Source organism: Ursus americanus, chromosome 14 (genome assembly GCF_024610735.1).
Source record: "Ursus americanus isolate L20-20 chromosome 14, mUrsAme1.1.p, whole genome shotgun sequence".
Classification (NCBI taxonomy): Eukaryota; Metazoa; Chordata; class Mammalia; order Carnivora; family Ursidae; genus Ursus; species Ursus americanus.
Window position 1 is genome coordinate 10,580,308 of NC_142140.1, and position 21,300 is coordinate 10,601,607.

Sequence of the window (21,300 nt, forward strand, 5' to 3'; positions counted from 1 at the left end):
TTTCTGTGCACCAAAAGAAATAATTAGCAAAATGAAAGACAACCTACAGAATGGGAGAAAATATTTGCAAATCCTATATCTAATAATAGGTTGATATCCAAAATATACAAGGAACTCATGCAACATAATAGGAAAAATTAAAATAAAAACAAAGAAAAGAAAAAAGAAAAAAAACCCCACTCTGATTAAAAAATGGGCAGAAGAACTAATAGACATTTTCCAAAGAAGACATACAGATGACCAACAGGTACATAAAAAGATGCTCAACATCGCTACTCATCAGAGGAAAGCAAATCCAAACTGCAATGAGATACCACCTCACACCTGTTGTAATGGCTATGATCAAAATGGCAAGGCACACGCGTTAGTGAGAATGTGGTGAAAAGGGAAACCTGTGCACTACTGGTAGGAATGTAAATTCCTACAGCCACTACAGGAAATAGTATGGAGGATCCTCAAAAATTTAAAACCACAACTACCATATGATCCAGCAAATAGACTTCTGGGTATATATCCAAAGGAAATAAAATCAGGATTGCAAAGAGATGTCTGCACTCCCATGCTCCTTGCAGCATTATTCAAAATAGCCAAGATAAGGAAATCACCTAAGTGTCAATGGATGGATAGATAAAGAAAACTTATATATATATATATATATATATATATATATATATATATATATATATACACACACACACATATATATATACACACAAACACACACACAATGAACTATTTATTATTCAGTCATTATAAAGAAGGAAGTGCTGCCATTTGCAACGACATGGATGGAGCTTGGAGACATTATGCTAAGTGACGTAAGTCAGATAAAGAAAGACAAATGCTGTATGATATCACTTATATGTGGAATCTACAAAAGCCAAACTCATAGAAACAGAGAGTAGAATGGTAGTTGCCAGAGGTTGGGAGATATAGGTGACTAGGAGGTGAGTGTCAAATGGGCAAACTTTCAGTTAGAAGACGAATAAGCGCTAGGGATCTAAGGTACTGCATGGTGATTATAATCAACTGCACTGTATTATAATTAACTACACTGTATTACGTACTTGAATATTGCTAAGAGAGTAAATCTTAAATGTCCTTGCCACAAAATGAAATGGTAGTCACGTGAGGTAATAGGTGGCTAACTAACCCTACCGTGGTAATTATTTTACAATATATAAGTGTATCAAATCATCACATTGTATACCTTAAACTTTCCTAATGTTGTATGTCAGTTATAACTGAATAAAGCTGGGAAAAAAAATATGGTGGGAGCCCAATAAATAAATGGTGCAAACTCTTGAGAAGAATGCAGTCTGTGAGTCTAATGCAAGCCAGCCCAGTTTCTACTTCCTATCTTAATTATTCACTGGTTATGGTTGAACAAAACTCCTGTAGGAACAGACTGATAACAAAATTTACATTCGCCACTCAAAAGTGTGGAGAATGGAATGTGTACTAAGTACATTACCATATACCAAGATTTTAGAAAATAACACTCATGATCCTGATATAAAACTAGTATTAACGTTTGTGCCAAAAAACTTTGACCAGAGAATATGTAATTTCTGTACCCTCCAGGATTAAGAGTTTGAAAACAACATACTTCTATATAATTAGTCATCACTAATCAAAATTTCTGTAGTTATAATCCTGACAACTTCAGCATTCCCAAGGAAATTTACCATCTTTGATAAGAAATACACCAGGTTTGTATGTGTAATATTGACTGTTAATTTTTTTTTTAAATTTAAATCTAAAGGATCACTAACAGCCTAAGAAAAATAAAACTTTTTCATAAGTGGACACTTTTAGTAAGCATTCTTTTATTTTTAGGCACTTCTAATACATACCTCAAATTTTTCTCTTAAGATTTGTATCACCATCAGGATGACTTTACTTCTAGTATTAACGACTGTACAGAAAAATCTATGTTGTAACTTACTAGTTTCTCAAAGGGTCACCCAAATAGTATGGCTTGTAAAGAGTGATGACATTCCATTGATACCTATCTAAAAAGGGGTTTGCATGACAGTTAACATCACCTCTAAAATATTAATGTAATAGAATAATACCATCTAATCATTACTGGCAGTATGTTTAAAGTGCTTATTATTTAAGATACCCGGCCAAAAGAGTAACAAGAAATGTGAAACATCAGGAATTGGCAAATTTGGAGCTACCCGAGGTCAAAGTATTGCAAAGTCTTAATGCAGTAGGTGTTCAGGATGGCTAGGGATCCTTTGGTTTGCCTGAGAGTGCTAATGCAACCGATGTGAGGCTTTGTAGAATTTCCTATAATCTCTTGAAAGATTTAACAGCAGGGATCCATTTGCGAAATAAAAGGAAAACAGATCCCTCTGTGTGGGTCTCAAAGAGGCTACATTTACACACATCAAATTGTTCAAAATACAAAATTATTTAGGAAGGAGCTGGAGTCCAGTAAATAGATATTTTGCAAGCAACCAATTATTAATTTAAGGTTTCTTGGACTAGAGTATCTATTTTTTTGGAACTATCCATTTGACTAATTCCAGTGCCCATCTCCTTGCCACTGTTTTGATGAACATTGCGCTTTTCTGCATGGATTCGGTTCAAAACTCCCTCGCCCTTTACTTGCCTGTCCCAGTGGAATGAAACACTGGGAAGTCTCCGGCAAAGGCAACCAAAAAATAATACACCCCCAACTTTTGGTTAGAGCAATGAAATTACTTTGGGAAATGTTTCTTCTCCACTGTGCATGGCCTTAGTGGGACTCAAAATCAAGTTTCCTACTTTCCCACAACCAAAACGTACGCGTGCCCACTAAGCACTTGAACTCATATGTTTCTTTCTAGTTCTATAGGCTGTTATTCTATTTTTTTCTACTACAATTTCTCTCTCTTGCTGACATCTGTCAAAACCTATGAGATTCAAGCTGAGAGTCTCTTCCAATAAACACTTTCTTAAAGACCAATAAAAGAAAGCCTCACTTGAAGGCAGAATGAAAGGTTACCAAGTAGGGAGAACAAATCAAATCTTCTGCCTCTAAAGTTAGTGGGTATATGATTATGTAAAAGCATGGTTACTTTCCAATGTAAACTACCCCAGAACAACAACATTCTTCTCCCCCACCCAACTGATCAAGAAATTCTATTGTTCAATAGAATCCTCTACTTTTGAGTCGCTCCTGTATTTAAAGTTGAGCTATGTTCCTTTTCACTACCTCTTTAACCTCAGTACCAAAATCCCATGTCCTTCCTCTCCTGAGTATGTGCGACACATGGTAATGATACCAAGTAGGTGAGAAAAGGAGGAGTTCACTTTATTTTCAGATCCTTTCACATTCCTCCATGATGCTCAGGTGCAATGAAGGTACGTGGAAGGGGTGAGAAGGAATTGCTGAGACGTCTTTTCCAGTGTCTACTCTTTCATGCAGCAAAAACACTGTCAGCCTCTATTTCCGGTCTCACCTCCACAATGACAGTCTATCATTGCCTGGAAGAAACCCATCCTTTGCAATCAGGATGATATGCATCTGAGAATCGTCAGAACCAAGAAAGACTAGTTTTCTCAATAAATACGTGACGACTTTACAACGCAAAGGAGCAGATGCTGACTCCCAGTCAGTTATTGTAGGACTTAGGACCAGAATCAGAAGTTTTTGGCCCAAAAGCCAGAGCATTTTCTGCAGTAGTTTCCATGTTGTGTGGAAGAACATTTTATATCATAGTAATTCAAGATACATACATTTTCTATTTTTTATACCCTTTAAAAATTAAAGTACCATTACATAATTTTCTTTTGGTTTTTAATATGATTCTCTCTTCCTAAAATGGCATTCATTACCCCATTTAGGTCAACTTGTCTGCCAACTCCTTTGAGGCTCTGGCTAAGCGTCTATTTTCTTCCAGCGTTATACCTTACAGCATGCCTCCACAAGGTTGTTTTCTGGCTCTACTTATGTATTTCTACTCTTAGAAAGAAAAGATTATTATTATTATTGTCTTGTGGTTGTTACTACTGTAATTTTTATTTATAGCGATTATGCTGAAACAGTACCTGACGCAAAGAAAGTACTCAGACATACACTGTGTGAATGTAAGGTGTACCAGTAGATATTCTATGCCATCTTTTTCCTTCTATAAAGTCAGTTTATTATAACAGATTAATGGTAAGTTTAGAAAGCTAAACTGGAAAAACTTCCAACAGTTTCACTGTGCTGACTACAGCCATGAAATCATCACCTCTTCCATTATTAAAAGACTATTTTTAAATTAAATGTGCATTTATTGAGCCTAATCTATGTTGGACATTATCCTGAGTATAGTGTTGAAAGACAAATACAACATAAATGCCTATTCTCAGTAAACTTAGATTATAATGGGAGAGATAATTAGATTATAATAACATGCAACCAATTCGATAACAGAGTTATGCAAAAGGTGTTACGGAACTTATAGAAGAGACACTCTTAATTACATAAATGAAGGTAAAAGCCAAAAAACTGAAGTAAAGCTTGTCTAGATTAAGTCGAAAATTTTATTTAAATTATTATTTTAAAGTTATTCTTTTTTTTTGAGAGAGAGAGAGAGAGAGAGTGCTCGCAAGTGTGTGTATGTGCCCACACACAAGCAGGAAGGGACAGGCAGAGGGAAGGAGAGAATCTTAAGCAGGCTTCACGCCCAGTGGGGAGCCTGAAGTGGGTCTCTATCTCGCGGCCCTGAGGTCATGACCTATGCCAAAATCAAAAGTCAGACACTCAACAGACTGGGCACCCAGGCACACTCTTAAATTATTATTTAAATTATGGGGGAGAATTCACAGAAACTCTGGGAAGGCCAGGGAACCGAAGTCAGAAAATGAGCCAAAAGAAAGGACGACTAAGCTGTCAGTATCAAAGTTAAAAAAGGTGCCACAGAACCAAGTTAGTTGGGGCCCTGTTGCTGCCACTCTTGGAATGGAAGTTGGAGACTGTCCTACTGCCACCAACTCATTCTGGATGCCACCTGCAGCCTGAGAGCATGGATATCACTGCTGCCACTGTCAACAATATGGGTTTTCCATTGCTCCTGCTTCTCTGTACGCCCACGTCTTGATTCACCTATGGTGTGAATGTCTGATTAGCCAAGACTGGGTTACGTGGCTATGTCTTAGCTTCAAGGGAGGCTGGGAACAAGAACACCTAGCCATTTTAGCTCTACAGTGAGATGCAAGCTTGTCTTCTCCTCAAGGCTTGTGTAATTGGTCATTCTCCATGAATTTATTCATGGAAGTAGACTTAAAATGGAGTGCCGTTAAAATAGACAAACGTATACATGGCAATCCGAAATAGGATCATGAAGGAAGATTGAGGGGATGGCTTTTCCCAAGGTGTTATGTTTTGAGAAAATAAAGTGGGAGTTAGCTGGCTGTCCAGGGAGGAATAGCATTTACAAAGGAACAGAGGATCCTGATACCTACAGAAGGTTGATTGTGGCAGGGTAAAGAGAGTATGTATGCGGGCTTGAGGTGAGAATAAAAGAGGCCGGGTATAGTACGTGGATGAGATTGGTGACTGAAGCAGATATTAGATCAGAAAGGACCTACACGCCATGCTAGGTATCTTTTACTTAATCCTATGGGGAAAGGGAGACCAGAGATGATAATGAAATGGCTTTCTTTCTATTTTAGAAAAATTATCATCATAGCTGAATGAATACTGTATCAGAGGGGCTACTCTGGAGGCATGGATAGCTATAGCCATGAATGAAGATGAATCAAATGGAGCCCAGAAGTAAACGGCAATGATGGGGTGGCTAAGGGGTCACCCTCAGGATTTGCTAAGAAGTGGAGTCAGGGTTAAAATCTAAAATGCTGTGCTAACCCGAGAATCCAAAAAATAAAATAAAAAATATAAAGCCTCTTCTTGAGGAATTTATACTTTAGTTTCAAGCACAACTGAAGATAAATGATATTATGGGAGTTGTTGTGATTGTATGTTTTCAAAGTTAGCCTTTGAATGTTTAACACTTGTATTTAAACTAGGACCGCTGAACACTTCATTCAGGAAACACTGCAGTTAGGCTTTAAAATGCCTCTGAGTTTTCTACATACACCGTGATACAGGCAGAAAGAAAAGAAAAGAAAAGAAAAGAAAAGAAAAGAAAAGAAAAGAAAAGAAAAGAAAAGAAAAGAAAAGAAAAGAAAAGGAAAGGAAAGGAAAGGAAAAGAAAAAAGAAAAGAAAGGAAAGGAAAGGAGAAGAGAAAAAAGAAAAGGAAAGGAAAGGCAAGAAAAGAAAAAAAGAAAAGAAAAGAAAAGAAAAAGAAAACCCTGAAATTCAACCTAGATTGAGAAATTGGGAATTAAAGACATGTTGCATCATGCTGCTTTAAGTTTTGTGAGGGGTCATAAGACAGAAGAAGGTAGTAGAGTGAGTGAGGGCAGCTGTAATAAATCACAGCTAACAGGAAGTACTTCATCTACAGGCTTTGTTTTTCTAAAAGGCAAAGGAAGACATGTCATTCTTCCTTCCTTCTCTCCTTCCCCTAAATATTTACTGAATGTCTTCTATATGTCAGATACTATGGTAGATGATAGGGTCACAAGGAAAAGTCCTTGACCTCATAGAGGTTACAGTAGGGTGGGGAAGGCTGACAATTTCCACACAATGAAAGAGAACATTGCATCTCTGAAAGACAGAGAAGGACAGAATCCTGTAAGGAAAACAGAATCCCATAATAAGCAAATCCAACTGGCTCCTGAGATCTAAAAAAAAACCTTGATGGATGCAAAAAAGTTATTAACAGTCAATTAAGTCTCACCTAATTATTCTAGGAAAGAATATTCTAGGTTAAGATAAAGTATTAAATAAAAATAAGTTCTATGGTTTATCTGACTAATAATAGTAATTACTTTATAAGAGCAACTGAAATATCTGTACTAAGTAACTGGCATGAAATACCAAAAGCATAGTTCAACTGTTATTTCAGGTTTTGAAAAGTTGACATCTGTCATGATACCATGGGCAGTAGCAAATCATTCCGTTTTGTGTCATATTGTGAACCAGTGGTCATGGGATTCTCCTGAAAATTGCCTGGCAAACTCAAAAGTCGTATGTGATGCCCTTACTCTCATAATCCTTGAACCAAATTTGATTCAAAAGTCTGGAATTTATTAATGTTCTATATACTAACATAAACATTTACTTTTACCTTCACTTTAGAAAGAAGAGTCTGTATGTCTAATTTAGGCTGTTTAGGTTATTATGTTGACCTGAATATTAAGGCACATTGGGAGTGAATAATCTCTCATTCCTTGTGATATTACACAATAAATTGCTTTTGTTGATATTGCATGTGCATTCATTCAAATAAAAAGGGCAATTTATGCAAATATAACTGTTTTACAAAAATCTCATCATCTGAGAAAATCATGTTACAGTCCTCTCTGAAAGTTCAACAAGGAGCAGCATCCATGCATATTTAAATTCCCCATGACTACATGAGAGGAGAATTACTGAGGTTTTCTTTGACAGCCTAGAGAAAGTGTGCCTAGGCTTCCATGTTCCAAACAAATTATATGGCCTCCTGATGGAGGATGGCTCCTTTCCTCAGAGATCATTGTCTGGACTTGTTCTATCAGAGTCTGATAAAGGATTGTTCATCCGTGTTCTTAACTATGTGCATAGTGGATACACCTCACGCTCTAGTTCTATAAGTAGCCTCTGCTTCAGGATTTAAGTGGAAAGTAAAGTTTGGAACTAAAGTATTCTGAAAGGGTAAAACCCTTTTTTTTTTAAGTTTTATTTATTTATTTGAGGGAGAGAGAGACTGTGGGGTGGACAGGGGCAGAGGAAGTGGGAGAGAGAATCTCAAGCAGACTCCCTGCTGAGACTCAGAGCCCATGAGGGGCTTGATCCCATGACCCTGAGATCATGACCTGAGCCAAAGTTCAACACTTAACTGACCAAGCCACCCAGGTACCCCAGCTGAAACTCTTAAAGACATTTATAAAAGAGAAGAATCATAATCTTCAAAGTCAAATTGTTCAGAAAGAATGGAAGTGACTCCTTCAAGCCTGCTACCAGTACACAGAAACATGAGAGAGCTTATGCTCTCTCTCACTCACATTCTCTTTCATTCTCTCTCTCTCTCACACACACACACTACACACATAGGACAATGTGAATAGTTAACCTCTTTTTCTTCTTATGCTTCTTATATAATGAAAGCATATTAGCAAAAATAACAACTCAGCCATTATATACATATATAATTTATATTACATTATATAATTATATATAATATATAAAACCTTGTAGTTATAGCTAAAGGCAAATGTCATCCATCATTTATATTATTTTCAAAATTTTTTAAAACTCAAACAATAACTCTACTAATGAGTAAGGGATAGGTGAGGCTGGGTAGGGAGAGACAGGGAGGGGGCTACCTAACCAGGCTCACAGAAATCCCAGATGTGGAGAAATGTTATAATCAAGATATTAACCAGAGAGAAGGAAACATAACAAATCCACCTTGTTTGTTCTAAATAAAGTCGAGATATTTTCATAATATTTACAAATCTACTGTGTTTATCTTAAATGTTATAGACAAGATATTTACCAAGTCCCCTGGTCAGTTTCTATAAAAGACCGACCATAAAAGCCCTCAATGGCAACCCATTTGGGACCCCTGTCACTCTAGAGAGCTCCTTTTCTTTCCTTTCTGTTCTCACCTTCCCTTAATAAACTTTCATTTCACTTCACCCTATTGTCTGAGAGACTCATTCTTCAACTCCGTGAGACAAGAACCCTGCAACACTAATCTATGGAGAACAGAACTGGTGTGATGTGCTAATAAGAATCTGGTATTGTTGGGTGTTAGGTGATTCCCTCCATATGATCTTACTTACGTTACTAACCTGATGGAGCAGGTATTCATCTCATTCTCTACATGAGGAACTTGAGACCGAAAAAGTTATATCACATATCAAAAGTTTTACAGCATGAAAGTAATAGTGCCTGTTCCTCAAATCCCCACCCTCCTGACGTCAGAGTGCTTGCTTATCTCTGTGCCCCACCACGCCTCCTACAGGTGCACCTGCACCTGGATCTTCCTTTGAAGACCAGGTTCTACAGTCCTCAGACAAGAGAAAAATGTAGACATTTAAAATTACCCTTAAAAATTTCTTAAGCATGTATACTTCCAAGAAATTCCAATAAAGCAATTTTTTCTTTTCTTTTTTTTTATGTTTCTGAATTAGAATATATGGCTGTTTCTTTGAATATTAGAGGAAGCAGTTGGATTATTTTAGAGATTGTGGCATATGAAGATGTATCTCTGTCTACTGAAGTCAAGCTTGGGGTAGCAAGATGCTATTATTATGAGGCCACAGAAGTGAAAACAGCTGAAGAAGCAATACAATCATGTTTCCCACCTCAAGTTTTCTCTAAGTAATGTACACACTGGTGAGTAAAGGTCTTGCATGCCATTTAATTGCAATATTCCCCCCCCCTTTTTTTTTCTTCTTTAGGGGTGGACCAGGGATGTTTTCACTTATAGTAATTATAGTAATTGCACAAATGCTATGGATTCAATGAAATTTTTTATAAGTATATAAGTATACTTACGTAAGTATATAAGTTTATAATGAATAACATAATACTTGTAGGAAAAGAACCAATCTGTGAGGTATTACCTGAACCCTCAATGTTTTCTTGCAATTCTGCACCCGGCTTTTTAGTTACTCTTGTCCCCAAATTCAAAGGCTCTCCGACTGAAGAATCTTATCCAAAATGGCTGCCAACGATACAATCTTTATTTCTGCGCTGGGTCGTTTCAATGTATGTTTAACTAAAATTATGAGTTGGGAGTTTATACCATACTGCAAGGGCTTTTCCTTTCTGCAGTGTCATTATACAGCAGACTCTGATATTATATCTTAAGTTTTCACCAAGTGACACCAGGAATAAACAACCATATGAAACTCACCACTGACCTGTCTATAAAATATAGTCTTTTATAAAAGATCCAAAGCAAACATCTGTCTTGTTCCTGTCCTTTACTGACCAATCAACATGATTTTGACCTTATGGACACTGTAAATTTTGTAACGAAATGGGTACTGCTCTTTGCTTCGTCCAGTAAAAAGATCGGCATTAAATTTGAGACCCACTTGCAGCAATTACGTAGAATAAGATGGTATCTGAACTGTATCTCTGAGCTTTATCTTACTATTTTACCCATACTTTCTCTTTATCGTTTCTATTGGCTTTTATGCTCATATTTTAAGCTATTGCTCTAAATTGGCTTCTAGTGTTTGGGTCAAAGCAAGAGTCAAAGAAACAAAGAAAGAAATAAAAATGCAGTTATCAAAACTGATAAGGTATTCTTTGGAGATTCACAAAGGCAATTATTAATGACTCTTATAAATCATAGCATGCATGACACAAGTCCAGATTTAAGTTTTCTTTCCTAATCAGAGAATTTCTGGCTGAATTATACTAAGTATGTTTCCCCTAGAAACACAGTGACTGGGACGGTAGTAGTGACTGAGACAGACACGATCTACTCTTAGAGTCCAGGGGACAAGGCAGAAAACATCAACAACAACAAATTATACTAGCATGTGACAAGTGCTGTGGGAGAAGACACTAAAAATACAAGTCCAAGTGAATAGACCCCAGGAAGTCTGGAGTACATTAATATAAACCTAGAAATAGCATTTAGGATGAGACCTGTCAATAATCAAGAGTTATCTAGTCAAAGGTATGAGGAGCAAGAATATTTCAGTCAGATGGAAAAGTATAAAAATGACCCAGCTCTCAAGCGAATTATTCAAATTGGAGCTAATGATAAGGGACGGAGTTAAAATCACAGGATTTATGCAAGCCCTGGCCCCCTTCTTTCAGTAGGCACGTGCAGATATGCCATCTCTACACTAACACGTTACATGTCTAGGTTTATCTGTAGTCTGACAGTCAAGTATTCAAAACCGTGTCTTCAGGATTTATGACATCGTTCCTCATGAGAAGGATCTTTCTTTGTGTGTTTGCCTTAATGGTCAGCTAACTATTCCAGTCAATAACAATTTAAATTAGATGAAATTCTTACAACCCAAACTGAGGACCTAACTTTAGCAGGAAGAACTTCACAGGAATATCCAAGCATGTGTTTTTTAAATGTTTACTGTATCCAATATTTCCATATGGGGGAAGCCTCAATATTTATTGCCAGAATTCCTAAGTGTGAAGATTTTATCTCATTTTTCAAAATCTGCCCGATGGAAACCAGCTGGCCAAACATTTGAACTCATTACTTCCATTTTGAGCTAACGAAACATGAAAGAATCTACTACAAGTACTACTTAATTGAACTGTCTTTGTCAAAGTTAAGTTCCAAAGACTATTTTTCTAAATGCAGTCTACTGTCTAGATAAGTTATTTAGCTTCGCTTTGGGTAAGTCATTCAGAGTTGTCACTGTCATTTCTCTTCAAAGCAAAGAGCCCCCATGACTAGGGTCTCATAATTCTAAAGAAATTTGGGCATTTTGGAGAAGGGCAGAGAGGAAGGGCGTGGATACTTAGCAGCACCGCCTCCGGTTTCTGTATGCAGGCTGCAATCCACACTGTTATTCATTACACAGAAGATACCAAATTTAGTGCATAATCTCTTATCCCTTTCTGCTACTAATACTTTAAAGGACTCCAGTTTCACACTTTTGAAAATATTCTCTTCCAAAATGGCAAAGTGTTATAAGTGAAGGCTTTACCAATTTACTTAACAGGCAGTAGGAGAATGTGAGAGTAAGGCCATGGTGATTACCTACAGCGTTGGCTTAGCAAAGATTGGAAAGGACACTACAAGCCACAGATGTGTGAAGAGGGTCATCTTGACCATTGCAATCTCTTCCTACCTGCCTCTTTGGAAATCTGCGTGAAGGATTCCACACCTTTCTCTCCATAACTCCCTTCAGATGCGAGGGTAGACACGTAATTCCAGCCTAGGGCCTTTACAATGTCCACCATAGCCTGAGCTTGGAAGGAGTCAGGTGGGACCACACGAGAGAAGAAGTCGTAGCGCCGGTCATCACTTAACTCGGGTGCCGTTGATGCATAACTGATCTGGGGGATCTGGAAAGAAAGGAAAGCACCACATGAGAGAGCACACTACCAGGATGTGAGAGATCCATTTACACTTAGGATAATTTAGTCAAAATACAGGGCTTGAGCTCCAAAGAGGATGTGTGTTTTAGCAAACAACACCCTGCAACCGTAGACCAACTCAACACAACCAACTACTTTCAGACAACACAAAAGGGTGTACCTTTGTGTCTTGGCCTTTTGTTTCCTCCTCAGAGGGAATGAGGATGGCACAGGACTCACATGAGTCATGGTGGTTAGGAGAAAAGAATTAGTAAACATTCTGACGAACACTTAGAATCATGCTTTACTTCTTTTTTTTTTTTTTAAAGTTTTATTTATGTATTTATTTGAGACAGAGAGCGCAAGCAGGAGTGGGAGGGAAGGGCAGAGGGAGAGGGAAAAGCAGGCTCCCTATTCACCAAGAGCAAGTCAAGGGGCTTGATCCCGGGACTCCCAGGGATCATGACCTGAGCCGAAGGTAGTTGCTTAACCAACTAAGCCACCCAGGCGCCTCCATGCTTTACTTCTTAAAAACTATTAGAAACCACCACCACCACCACTACCAAAACACAACTGCCTAACTGGAGTTTGTACAGAGATTGGTTTAGTTGACACAGCTCATGAATATTGGCGGATGTCATTAGACATCTAACATTGTTTGAGTACTGATCATCTGTGAGGAAAGATCTAAGCAGGCTGCATGCATTATTTCATGTATTCTTCACAAGAATATTATGAAGTAGCTAAGTAACACCCTTAGAACCAGGCCAGGGGGTTCCTAGCCACCAGGCCTTCACTTCAGTAGTCCCTGTACTTTGGGGGGCCTTCCTCAAAATTCCCTAAGCTCCTCTTTGGGTGGTGATAGAGGTCTGGCAGTCCTGCCTGCATGGAGCCCACATGAGTGTCTGATTCCCCATTTTTCCTTTTAGACAATGCTCCAGTCCTCTACCCTGCACAGGATTAACCAGATGTCCCAAGGAGCTCTAGAACTTACACCTATGAGGATCATCCTAAGGCCCAATAGCAGGCCCCTGGTTCCAGGAGGGTAGCCTAACATGCAGATCGCTCCCATTACCTGTATAGTACTGGTTTCCTAAGACCGCATGAGCTTAGGCTACCTAAGAAGGCCTGACATACTAATTTTAGCTCAAGTTATGTATACATAAAGAAGCCCTACAAAAAATGTTTGCTTGGGATTCCAAATACCCAAGAGGAAACCCTGAAGCGGCCATCAGTTAGGACCCTGCCTTAGGTCCTAACTTCAGGACCTCTACACTAGTTACGATTACAATGCATCGTCCCCTTGTTCTTCTCACACTAGCACGCAAGAGACTATGATTGGTACCATTAATCTGCCTGTAAGAACGAACAACTTCACAAAAGTCTGCTTGTGCACTTTCCCAGGACTTACCACTGCTTTACCATATGGATGTCTCAAGTATCTAAAGGCCAGTTTTGATCTCTGCTCGAGCCAAGCCCAACACTCAACTCTGCTCCAAAGACGCTAAAGCTACACTCAAGTTGATTCTCTGAGCCCTGAAAAATTCTGCTCAATGTTGATCTGTTCCTCTCCTTCCAGTGCAGTTTGCCTAAAGTAAACCTGTTTACTGTTGTTTAAAGCTGGTTACTACCTCTGTAAAGCTCATTTCTCTACCAACCTTTCTAGGTCAACATTACTCGGAAGTCAGATGGCCCTGACGAGAGATTACCCACACTGCAGCCCGTCCTTGATGCACTTTTTCTCCTTGACCATTGGGGGCACTGTCACTGATTCAAAGCCCAAAAAGGAGTGTGAGAAAGTCTGTTGATGAGAAGTTCCTTGTGATAGGGGTAGTGAGGTGTAGCGGAAGTAAAATGGGATTTAGTATTGACAAGATCTGGAATCAAAGCCTGATGTTTCTCTTCGAGTGTTTACTCTGGTGAAGTTATTTTATCTTAGTGAGGTACCATTACTAAAAGGTTGCTTTGAGGGATAAGAAAATGATTACGCTTTGCTCAGTGTAATGCTGGGACAGACTGATTCACACATGGGGGTGATGATAATCGAAGCAGAGAACAGTGTGTGTTTCCTTACTTAAGTTTACCCATTCCTCATATCTGACCTCCCAAGTACTCTGTGACACATTATCACAAACATTCCCCTTATTATCCTAAGGGAAGAACATATTTTTTTAAGTATTTCTGGCATTACTGCTTTAGAAATAATGCACATTATTTATCCAACTCTTTCTTACAGCCTGTTATGTTCTAAAAGTTTCCCATGCCTGAATTTATCTAACCATCAGTAAACATTCTTATTATTACCTCATTTTACATAAGCAGAAATTGAGAGTTAAAAAGAGACTGTGACCTTGCCTCAAGTCACAAAGTTGTAAGATAGAGAGCAGTACTCACACCTGAAAATGCCCAGTGCGAACTTCTGAACTCTCAACTATGATACTTTGCTGAATTGCTGGTAAAACATTTTAATAAGAAGAATAAAACGAGGAAGAGAAGTAGATTACTGGAGTCCACAGCACTGACTACAGAACTACTAAAAGTTTTTTAGTGATCATTCTTAGACTGTTACTCAAACATTTTATGTAAACGCCTTGTTGAAGCTTATACAAATGCCTTAGTAGAATGAGCTCCCTACATTTCATTTATCGTTCCAAAGTTATAAATTTTAGGTAAGGAAATATCAATTGAATAAAGACTTGGGGCAGAAAAAAAAGGAAGGGATTAAAGGGAGGGATGAAGAGTGAGGGAGAGAGCTGGGGAGTGGGGAGAGAAAGAGACTTTTTCATATAAGAAATAAAAAGGAAAGAAGCCAAGCATGTCAATACATTTCCATCAATTTCGACTTGTGGGAATGTAAAAGCTTCATGCTGTTGCACAGACGCCTTTGCTGCCAAAATCGCTTTCTACCTGTGAGACGGTGCTAATGAAGATACATCCAGCCCTCTACTGAATTTGCATTTATGTAGCTGCTGCAAAATATCAGAATTGCAAAGCGCTCCCAGTGCAAGTGCATCACTAAACTGTGCCCCAGATTTAGTGATGAAAATCCTGGTGGAACAGATTTCTTCCCTCACTACCATGCACCATTTCAAAGTGGTCACTACCTGGGGTCTATCTCTTTATCATAAATAGGACGAATCTCCCGGTTTAAGACTTCCATGCACACATCTTATACACAGTGTACTTACTTCTGCATTATGCATATGTTAGAATAAGGAATGAAAGAACAAACAGATTTCATTTCTGTGATAAAAATATAGCTTCATAAGGACATGCCTCCCGGCAGTAAGAGATGAGAGACTACAAGAATTTATGTAATCTATGGAGTATGATGCTACTTACTTAAGTATTAAGTTGCATATTTAGTTACTTGTTTTCAAAATAGTGTTTAAGCACACCAAGTCTTTATTTTGAAGTGTATGTTATAACTGGTACCTGTAACTGGCCAAATTACTTTTAGTCTAATCTCTGGTGATTGACCTCTACACTCTCTTTGATACCTTAGCAATACTTTCTCTTCCTGCTACTGAAACCCTCCCTTCTTGCCAGTCCTCTAGAGAAATGCAGAATTGATCTTATGATGAAGAAAATTTAGTGTAATAATACTTTGGCTATAGAAAAGTAGACATTCCATCTCTCTTTGAGACTTCCTTTCTCTGATTTAAAAAACAAACAAAAAAAAACCCTAAAGCAATTTTTTAAAAGATTTATTTGAGAGAGAGAGCTCAAGGAGGGGTGGGCAGGGCAGAGGGAGAAGGACAAGCACACTCCCCACTGAGCAGGGAGCCCAGACCTGGACACTGGGCTCAATCCCAGGACCCGGGGAGCAAGACCTGAGCCAAAGGCAGATGCTTAACCGATAGAGCCACCCACGTGCCCCAAGCACTTTGAATCTTTATCATAGGACTAAATTTTCATTTTATTTTATTATACTCTGCTCTTCATAAAAATTTGCCTATCACATAAACATGGTTTTTGTGAATGATGAGTCCCAAATACGATTGAGGACATTTATAACCCATTGTAATTGTTTAGAACGAATTTGTACTTTTTCTTAGAAATGTATATTGTTTGTGAAAAATAGAGAAACAAAAAGAAAATAACTTTAATGCCTTCATCTCTGTTAACATTTTGTCTCTTTATCATTTTTTCTTTGTGCATGCGGGTAGGCACATATATATTATAAACTATGAAAATGTGAGTCTTAATCTCTTCTTCCCCCCACCCCCACCCCCGGCCTTTCATTTCTCTTTCTCTCTCTTTTTGGTTGTACACTATGCTCAGCTAAACCTAACCTAAACCTAATGCTCATTGTTAAATGTTTAAGCATTTTGTAAGTTTTTGCTACTACAAAAAGAAGAAGAATCCTCAAAGTTAATTCTGTGTAGATATCCATGGGTATTTTCTTAGAATATTGTTCAAGCCCCTACCCCCACCAATGTGACAGAAATATTTGAGGCTTACATTTAAATATTTCCCTATGCGGGAATTATTTGGGGTTATTATAGAAGGTAGACCAGCAATCTATAGTGACTTCCCTCAAATGGTTAACTACCTGCCCAGCATCATGTATTAAATAGTTAATCATGCTTTATTGATGAGAAAGACCATATCTTCTCACATATTAAATTCTTAAATATCCTTGGATCTTTGGGTGTATTCTCTACTATTTCACTTCTCTATCTTTCAAGTCTTGGGACAGTGTTTTACTATTTTAGTTCTTATAAGTGTAGAGGATTTAGGGCTCTATTAGTTGGAATGTATCCTCTCTTCATAGTTGTTCTTTTAAAAATGACCACAGGCAATCATTCACTTTTAATTTTCTGCCGAAATTTTAGCATAATATTTCAAGTTCATAATAAAGTTCCATTATGATTTGATGAGAATTACATTATATTTATAAATTAATTTGGGAAGAATTGATACATTTATAATACTTTATTTTCCCCTATGGGAAAATAACTATTTTCATCCTTTCTATTGTTCATTCTTTTCTCTTAGTAAAATTTTATGACTGTCTCCATGTAGGCCTTGCACACTGTTAATTTTATTTCTAGATAATTGGTATTAACTTTATTTCTAGATAATTGTTATTTTTATTGCATTATGAATGATATAACATTTTCATTTTGTTTTCTATTTATTGCTGGTATACAGGAATCTATTAATTTTGTATATTTACTTTGTGACTTACACCCTTGTTAAAATTCTTATTAGTTTTAATAGGTTTCAGCTTATTTCCTTGGGTTTAGGTAAGGAAGTCATATTATAAAATTCATTTAGTTTTATTTTCTAATTACATCAGCTAGAATATCCAGGAAAACAAAGAGATAGTGGTGAAAACAGCTTTTTTTTTTTTTCACATCTCTCAACAGTGAGTTTTTAAAGTCAACTAGCATTTATTTTTCTTATCTTGAAAAATATATAGTCAAATGAAGAATTAAGACTATCAGTTAAAAATCTTATTTTGCAAACAAAACAAAACAAAACAGCTTTTAGCTAGAACTCCTAGTACTCTAAGTGTCTTCAAAGAGTTGAAAAAGAATCCCTCCCCACCAAGTCTCTTTTTAAAGAAAATCTCAGTTTCTCTAATTATTTCTCCCAAGGTATGAATCAGGTGACAATAAGCACAATGGAAACTAGTTTCAAGTAATCAAGTTTTTGAGCAGTTCTCACTCCTGAAGATTGTCATTTGAAAGCTATGTAGAAGCCAACTTCCTTGACCCTTTTTAAACATTGAAAAGCAAACAGAATAAACACAGCAATAAAATCATCATCCTTCAAGTTATCGGATGCGACATTTCTCAAACCCATATATTTCCCTTAGAATAGAAAAGAGAACAACAACCACCAAACAAAATCCCAATCCACTCTGGTCTTACTTTAACCTTTAAAATATGTATGCACATTTACAATCCTAAGAATTCCTATAAATCTAAGAGAAGTAAGACCAGGGGGAAACTAATTTCAAGAATTTTCAAGAATAATTAAAATGGCATTTGAATAACTTAGATCCTCTTCATCTTCTAAAAACATTCAAGTTCTTAATATTTGTATCTCACCAATACAGAGACTGTGGTAACTGATTCGTTTGGTGGACTGAAGGAGTAATCGAGTTAATTCACATCCATTTCCTGGCACTCACAATCACAAGGAGGCCCACAAGGCTCTCTCTTAATCTCCAGTGCTCTCCCTAGAAAGCAGGTGTTCATGGGAAGGTCAACTGATGAGTTCTGAAACATCGTGCTTTCCTTTGGAAACAAGTGTCACAACTTTCAGTAGACTGTTAGTTACCTGTGTAATTATCTGTTTATCCTTCTCTCCTTTCCTGGAAAAAACTTACCCCCATGGAGAGCAAGGACCTTGTTCATCATTTTATTGCCACTGGATAGCACTGTGAATGAATACGCCAGCAAATGAATGACTAGCATAATCCTAGGAGAACAGAATCTGTCAACTACTTGGTTGGTGTGGTCCGAGGGACCCACAGGATTTGGGAGTTATGACTGACCTGTGACTGACAGCTTTAGGCATGAAAGCAAAAGCCTTCTTTTGCCCTTTCCCCCCACCTCCCTTGTCACACTATTCCCTAGAATTTCCTTCCTCATCACTGGAATGTAGGACAAGCTGACATTGGTTGGGGGTTCCAAGGTAAAGGGAACCTAGGGAGTCATCTAGACTGTTCATTCTGTTTTTTCTCTTAGACCTAAGATTTGATAACTCTGGGCACCTCCAGGCAGTGCCCAGAGTTCACTCTAACTCTGCAAAATATACTTAAATTTATCATTTTAAATAGGGTCATTCTGCCCTGCTGTCTCCTTAGCTTTTCTCCCTTCCCCAACCAGGCTTGGATGTCAGATGCAAGAAGCAATTAGTATTTGGCATCCTGGGTCCTTGATTCTAGTTAAATGCCTTTACTTTACGTTAACATTGCCATTATCAAATCAAAATGGGTGTAAAAGAAGGAATATATTAAATCTAGAGAAAATAATTCTGTCATGTCTAATAGAAAATCAAATGTGTGTGATGCACTTTCACTTTTCAAGTGTTGACAAGATTGAACTCTACTAAATTTAATTTTATCCCATAATTACTACAAAGTCAAACACTTCTAGGCAAAGGGATCTCTTGGGCTTGGAATCAACACCACTTTAAGCCTCACCTTAGTGTCCAAATCTGCCAAAATAACTGAAGACCCAAGTCCAGATTTGGACTAGATTACTTTAATATAAATACTTTAAACCCAAATTGTTAACCACTACTCCAACATAAACTTGATACTCTTCAAAATAAATTCCTAAACATTTACTAAAATGAAAGAGCCATTTTACTTATTCAGAAAAAATGAAAAAAAAAAATGAAAGACCTGAAATTGGTTCAATGCATTTGAACTTCTTCTTTATATTAGAAGGACAGTGCCTGTGACAAGGTCAGTTACCTGGGAACTTCTTATTTTTGTAAAAGTGAATGAGGTTTATGGTTTCATGTTCCTGGGAAATCTTCACAGCAAGAAAAGGAAATACAAAATGTACTAATGCTTGTTCCAGAGGGCAGTTTCCACAAAACTTGTAAAAGGCAATTTTTGAAAGTATCATGTGCAATTAAGATAATGCTTCAGTGTACCTGTTGAGATATTAATGAACTCCCAGTGGGGAATTATTAAGTTCACGGTTAGCAGTAATTTCACTCTTAGTTCTTATTAAGCTTTATTGATATGGATCCGAAAAAAAAGGGAAAATGAATGAATAACCCTTTCAGGTTCATTCTTTGAAACATCATTCCTTCAATGTATACTTTTCTCTTAATATTATCTCAGCTCATATTAGGATGGTTGGACTTCAATACTGATTTTGGGTAGTATTTATTTACTTCAAAGTACTTAGTAATGATTAATACCTTTCAATTTGTCTAAAACCTGGAGTTTCACTCAACTTTAAATTACTCACGACAGAGATTATCAAGTATTTCAACTGTTTTTCCTTCATCTTTCATGTCTTTAATTACATAACAACAAACACCTTCAACGGCTGCAAGTGGTAATAACCATCTTGAGAACCAAGTAGTTCTACGTGTGGATTGCAAATCAAATTTGTATAATATGTGTTTAAAAAAATTCATCTCCTATTGATTGTATTGCTATTCCTTTATTAAATCTCTCTATATACAGGGCTTTAGAATGTGTGATACTTTATATATATAACCTCATGAATTTTGGCAACAACCTTTAATAGATAAAATATTACTGTCATGAATTTTCTTTTTTTTTTTGCCTTCTTCTCTTCAAGTTTCTAGAGTTGATGGACTGTATTTCAGAATCCAGATGTTGGCACATGTGGCCAAACAGAACACAGGATTCCTGTAGCCACAAAGTTGACTCAAAGGGAACAACATGACCTGATCTAGACCAACGTGAATAAGTGAGATGCAATATGAAGGCAAAGTGGGGCAACCTAATATTTTACACCTCTAATAATTGGCAAATGTTAGGAATGGTTAGGAGATGATGTCCTTGGAACTTCTCTATGTCATTTAGAACATATCTACCCACTGCATTTTAAATTCAAGATTCAGAATAATCTTCATTTTTAAAAATTTTATTGTATTTTTCCAATATTTTATTTAAATTCAATCAATTAACATATAATATATTATTGGTTTCAGAGGGAGAGGTCAGTGATTCATCAGTCTTACATAGTACCCAGTACGCATTACATCATGTGCCCTCCTTAATGTCCAGCACCCAGTTACCCTATTTCCCCACCCTACCTCCCCTCCAGCAACCCTCAATTTATTTCCTGTGATCAAGAGTCTCTTATGGTTGTCTCCCTCTCTGATTTCATCTTGTTTTATTTTTTCCTCTCTTTCCCTATAGATCCTCTGCCTTGTTTCTTAAATTCCACATATGAATGAGATCATATGATAATTGTCTTTCTCTGATTGACTTATTTTGCTTAGTGTAATACCCTCTAGTTCCATCCACGTCGTTGCAAAAAGATTTCATTTTTTTGATGGCTGCATAACATTACATTGGGTATATGTATGTGTGTGTGTGTACATATATATATATATATATATATATATATATATATATATATATAAGAAGATATATATATATCTTCTTTATCCATTCATCTGTCGATGGACATCTGGGCTCTTTCCATAGGTTGGCTATTGTGGACATCGCTACTATAAA

At 37.1% G+C, this 21,300-nt stretch overlaps 1 protein-coding gene across 3 annotated transcripts in view; it reads right to left on the minus strand.

Annotated features, from left to right (window-relative positions):
- Positions 1–21,300, minus strand: part of GRM7 (glutamate metabotropic receptor 7) — an 853,586-nt gene that overhangs the window by 559,700 nt on the left and 272,586 nt on the right. For all 3 annotated transcript variants that reach the window (XR_015726624.1, XM_087866838.1, XM_045808129.2), the window contains exon 2: positions 11,879–12,095. Coding sequence is in view for 2 of the 3 variants with exons in the window: in XM_087866838.1 (XP_087722964.1) it covers positions 11,879–12,095 (217 nt within the window). In the remaining variant the exon portion in view is untranslated. The remainder of the gene's footprint in view (positions 1–11,878; positions 12,096–21,300) is intronic.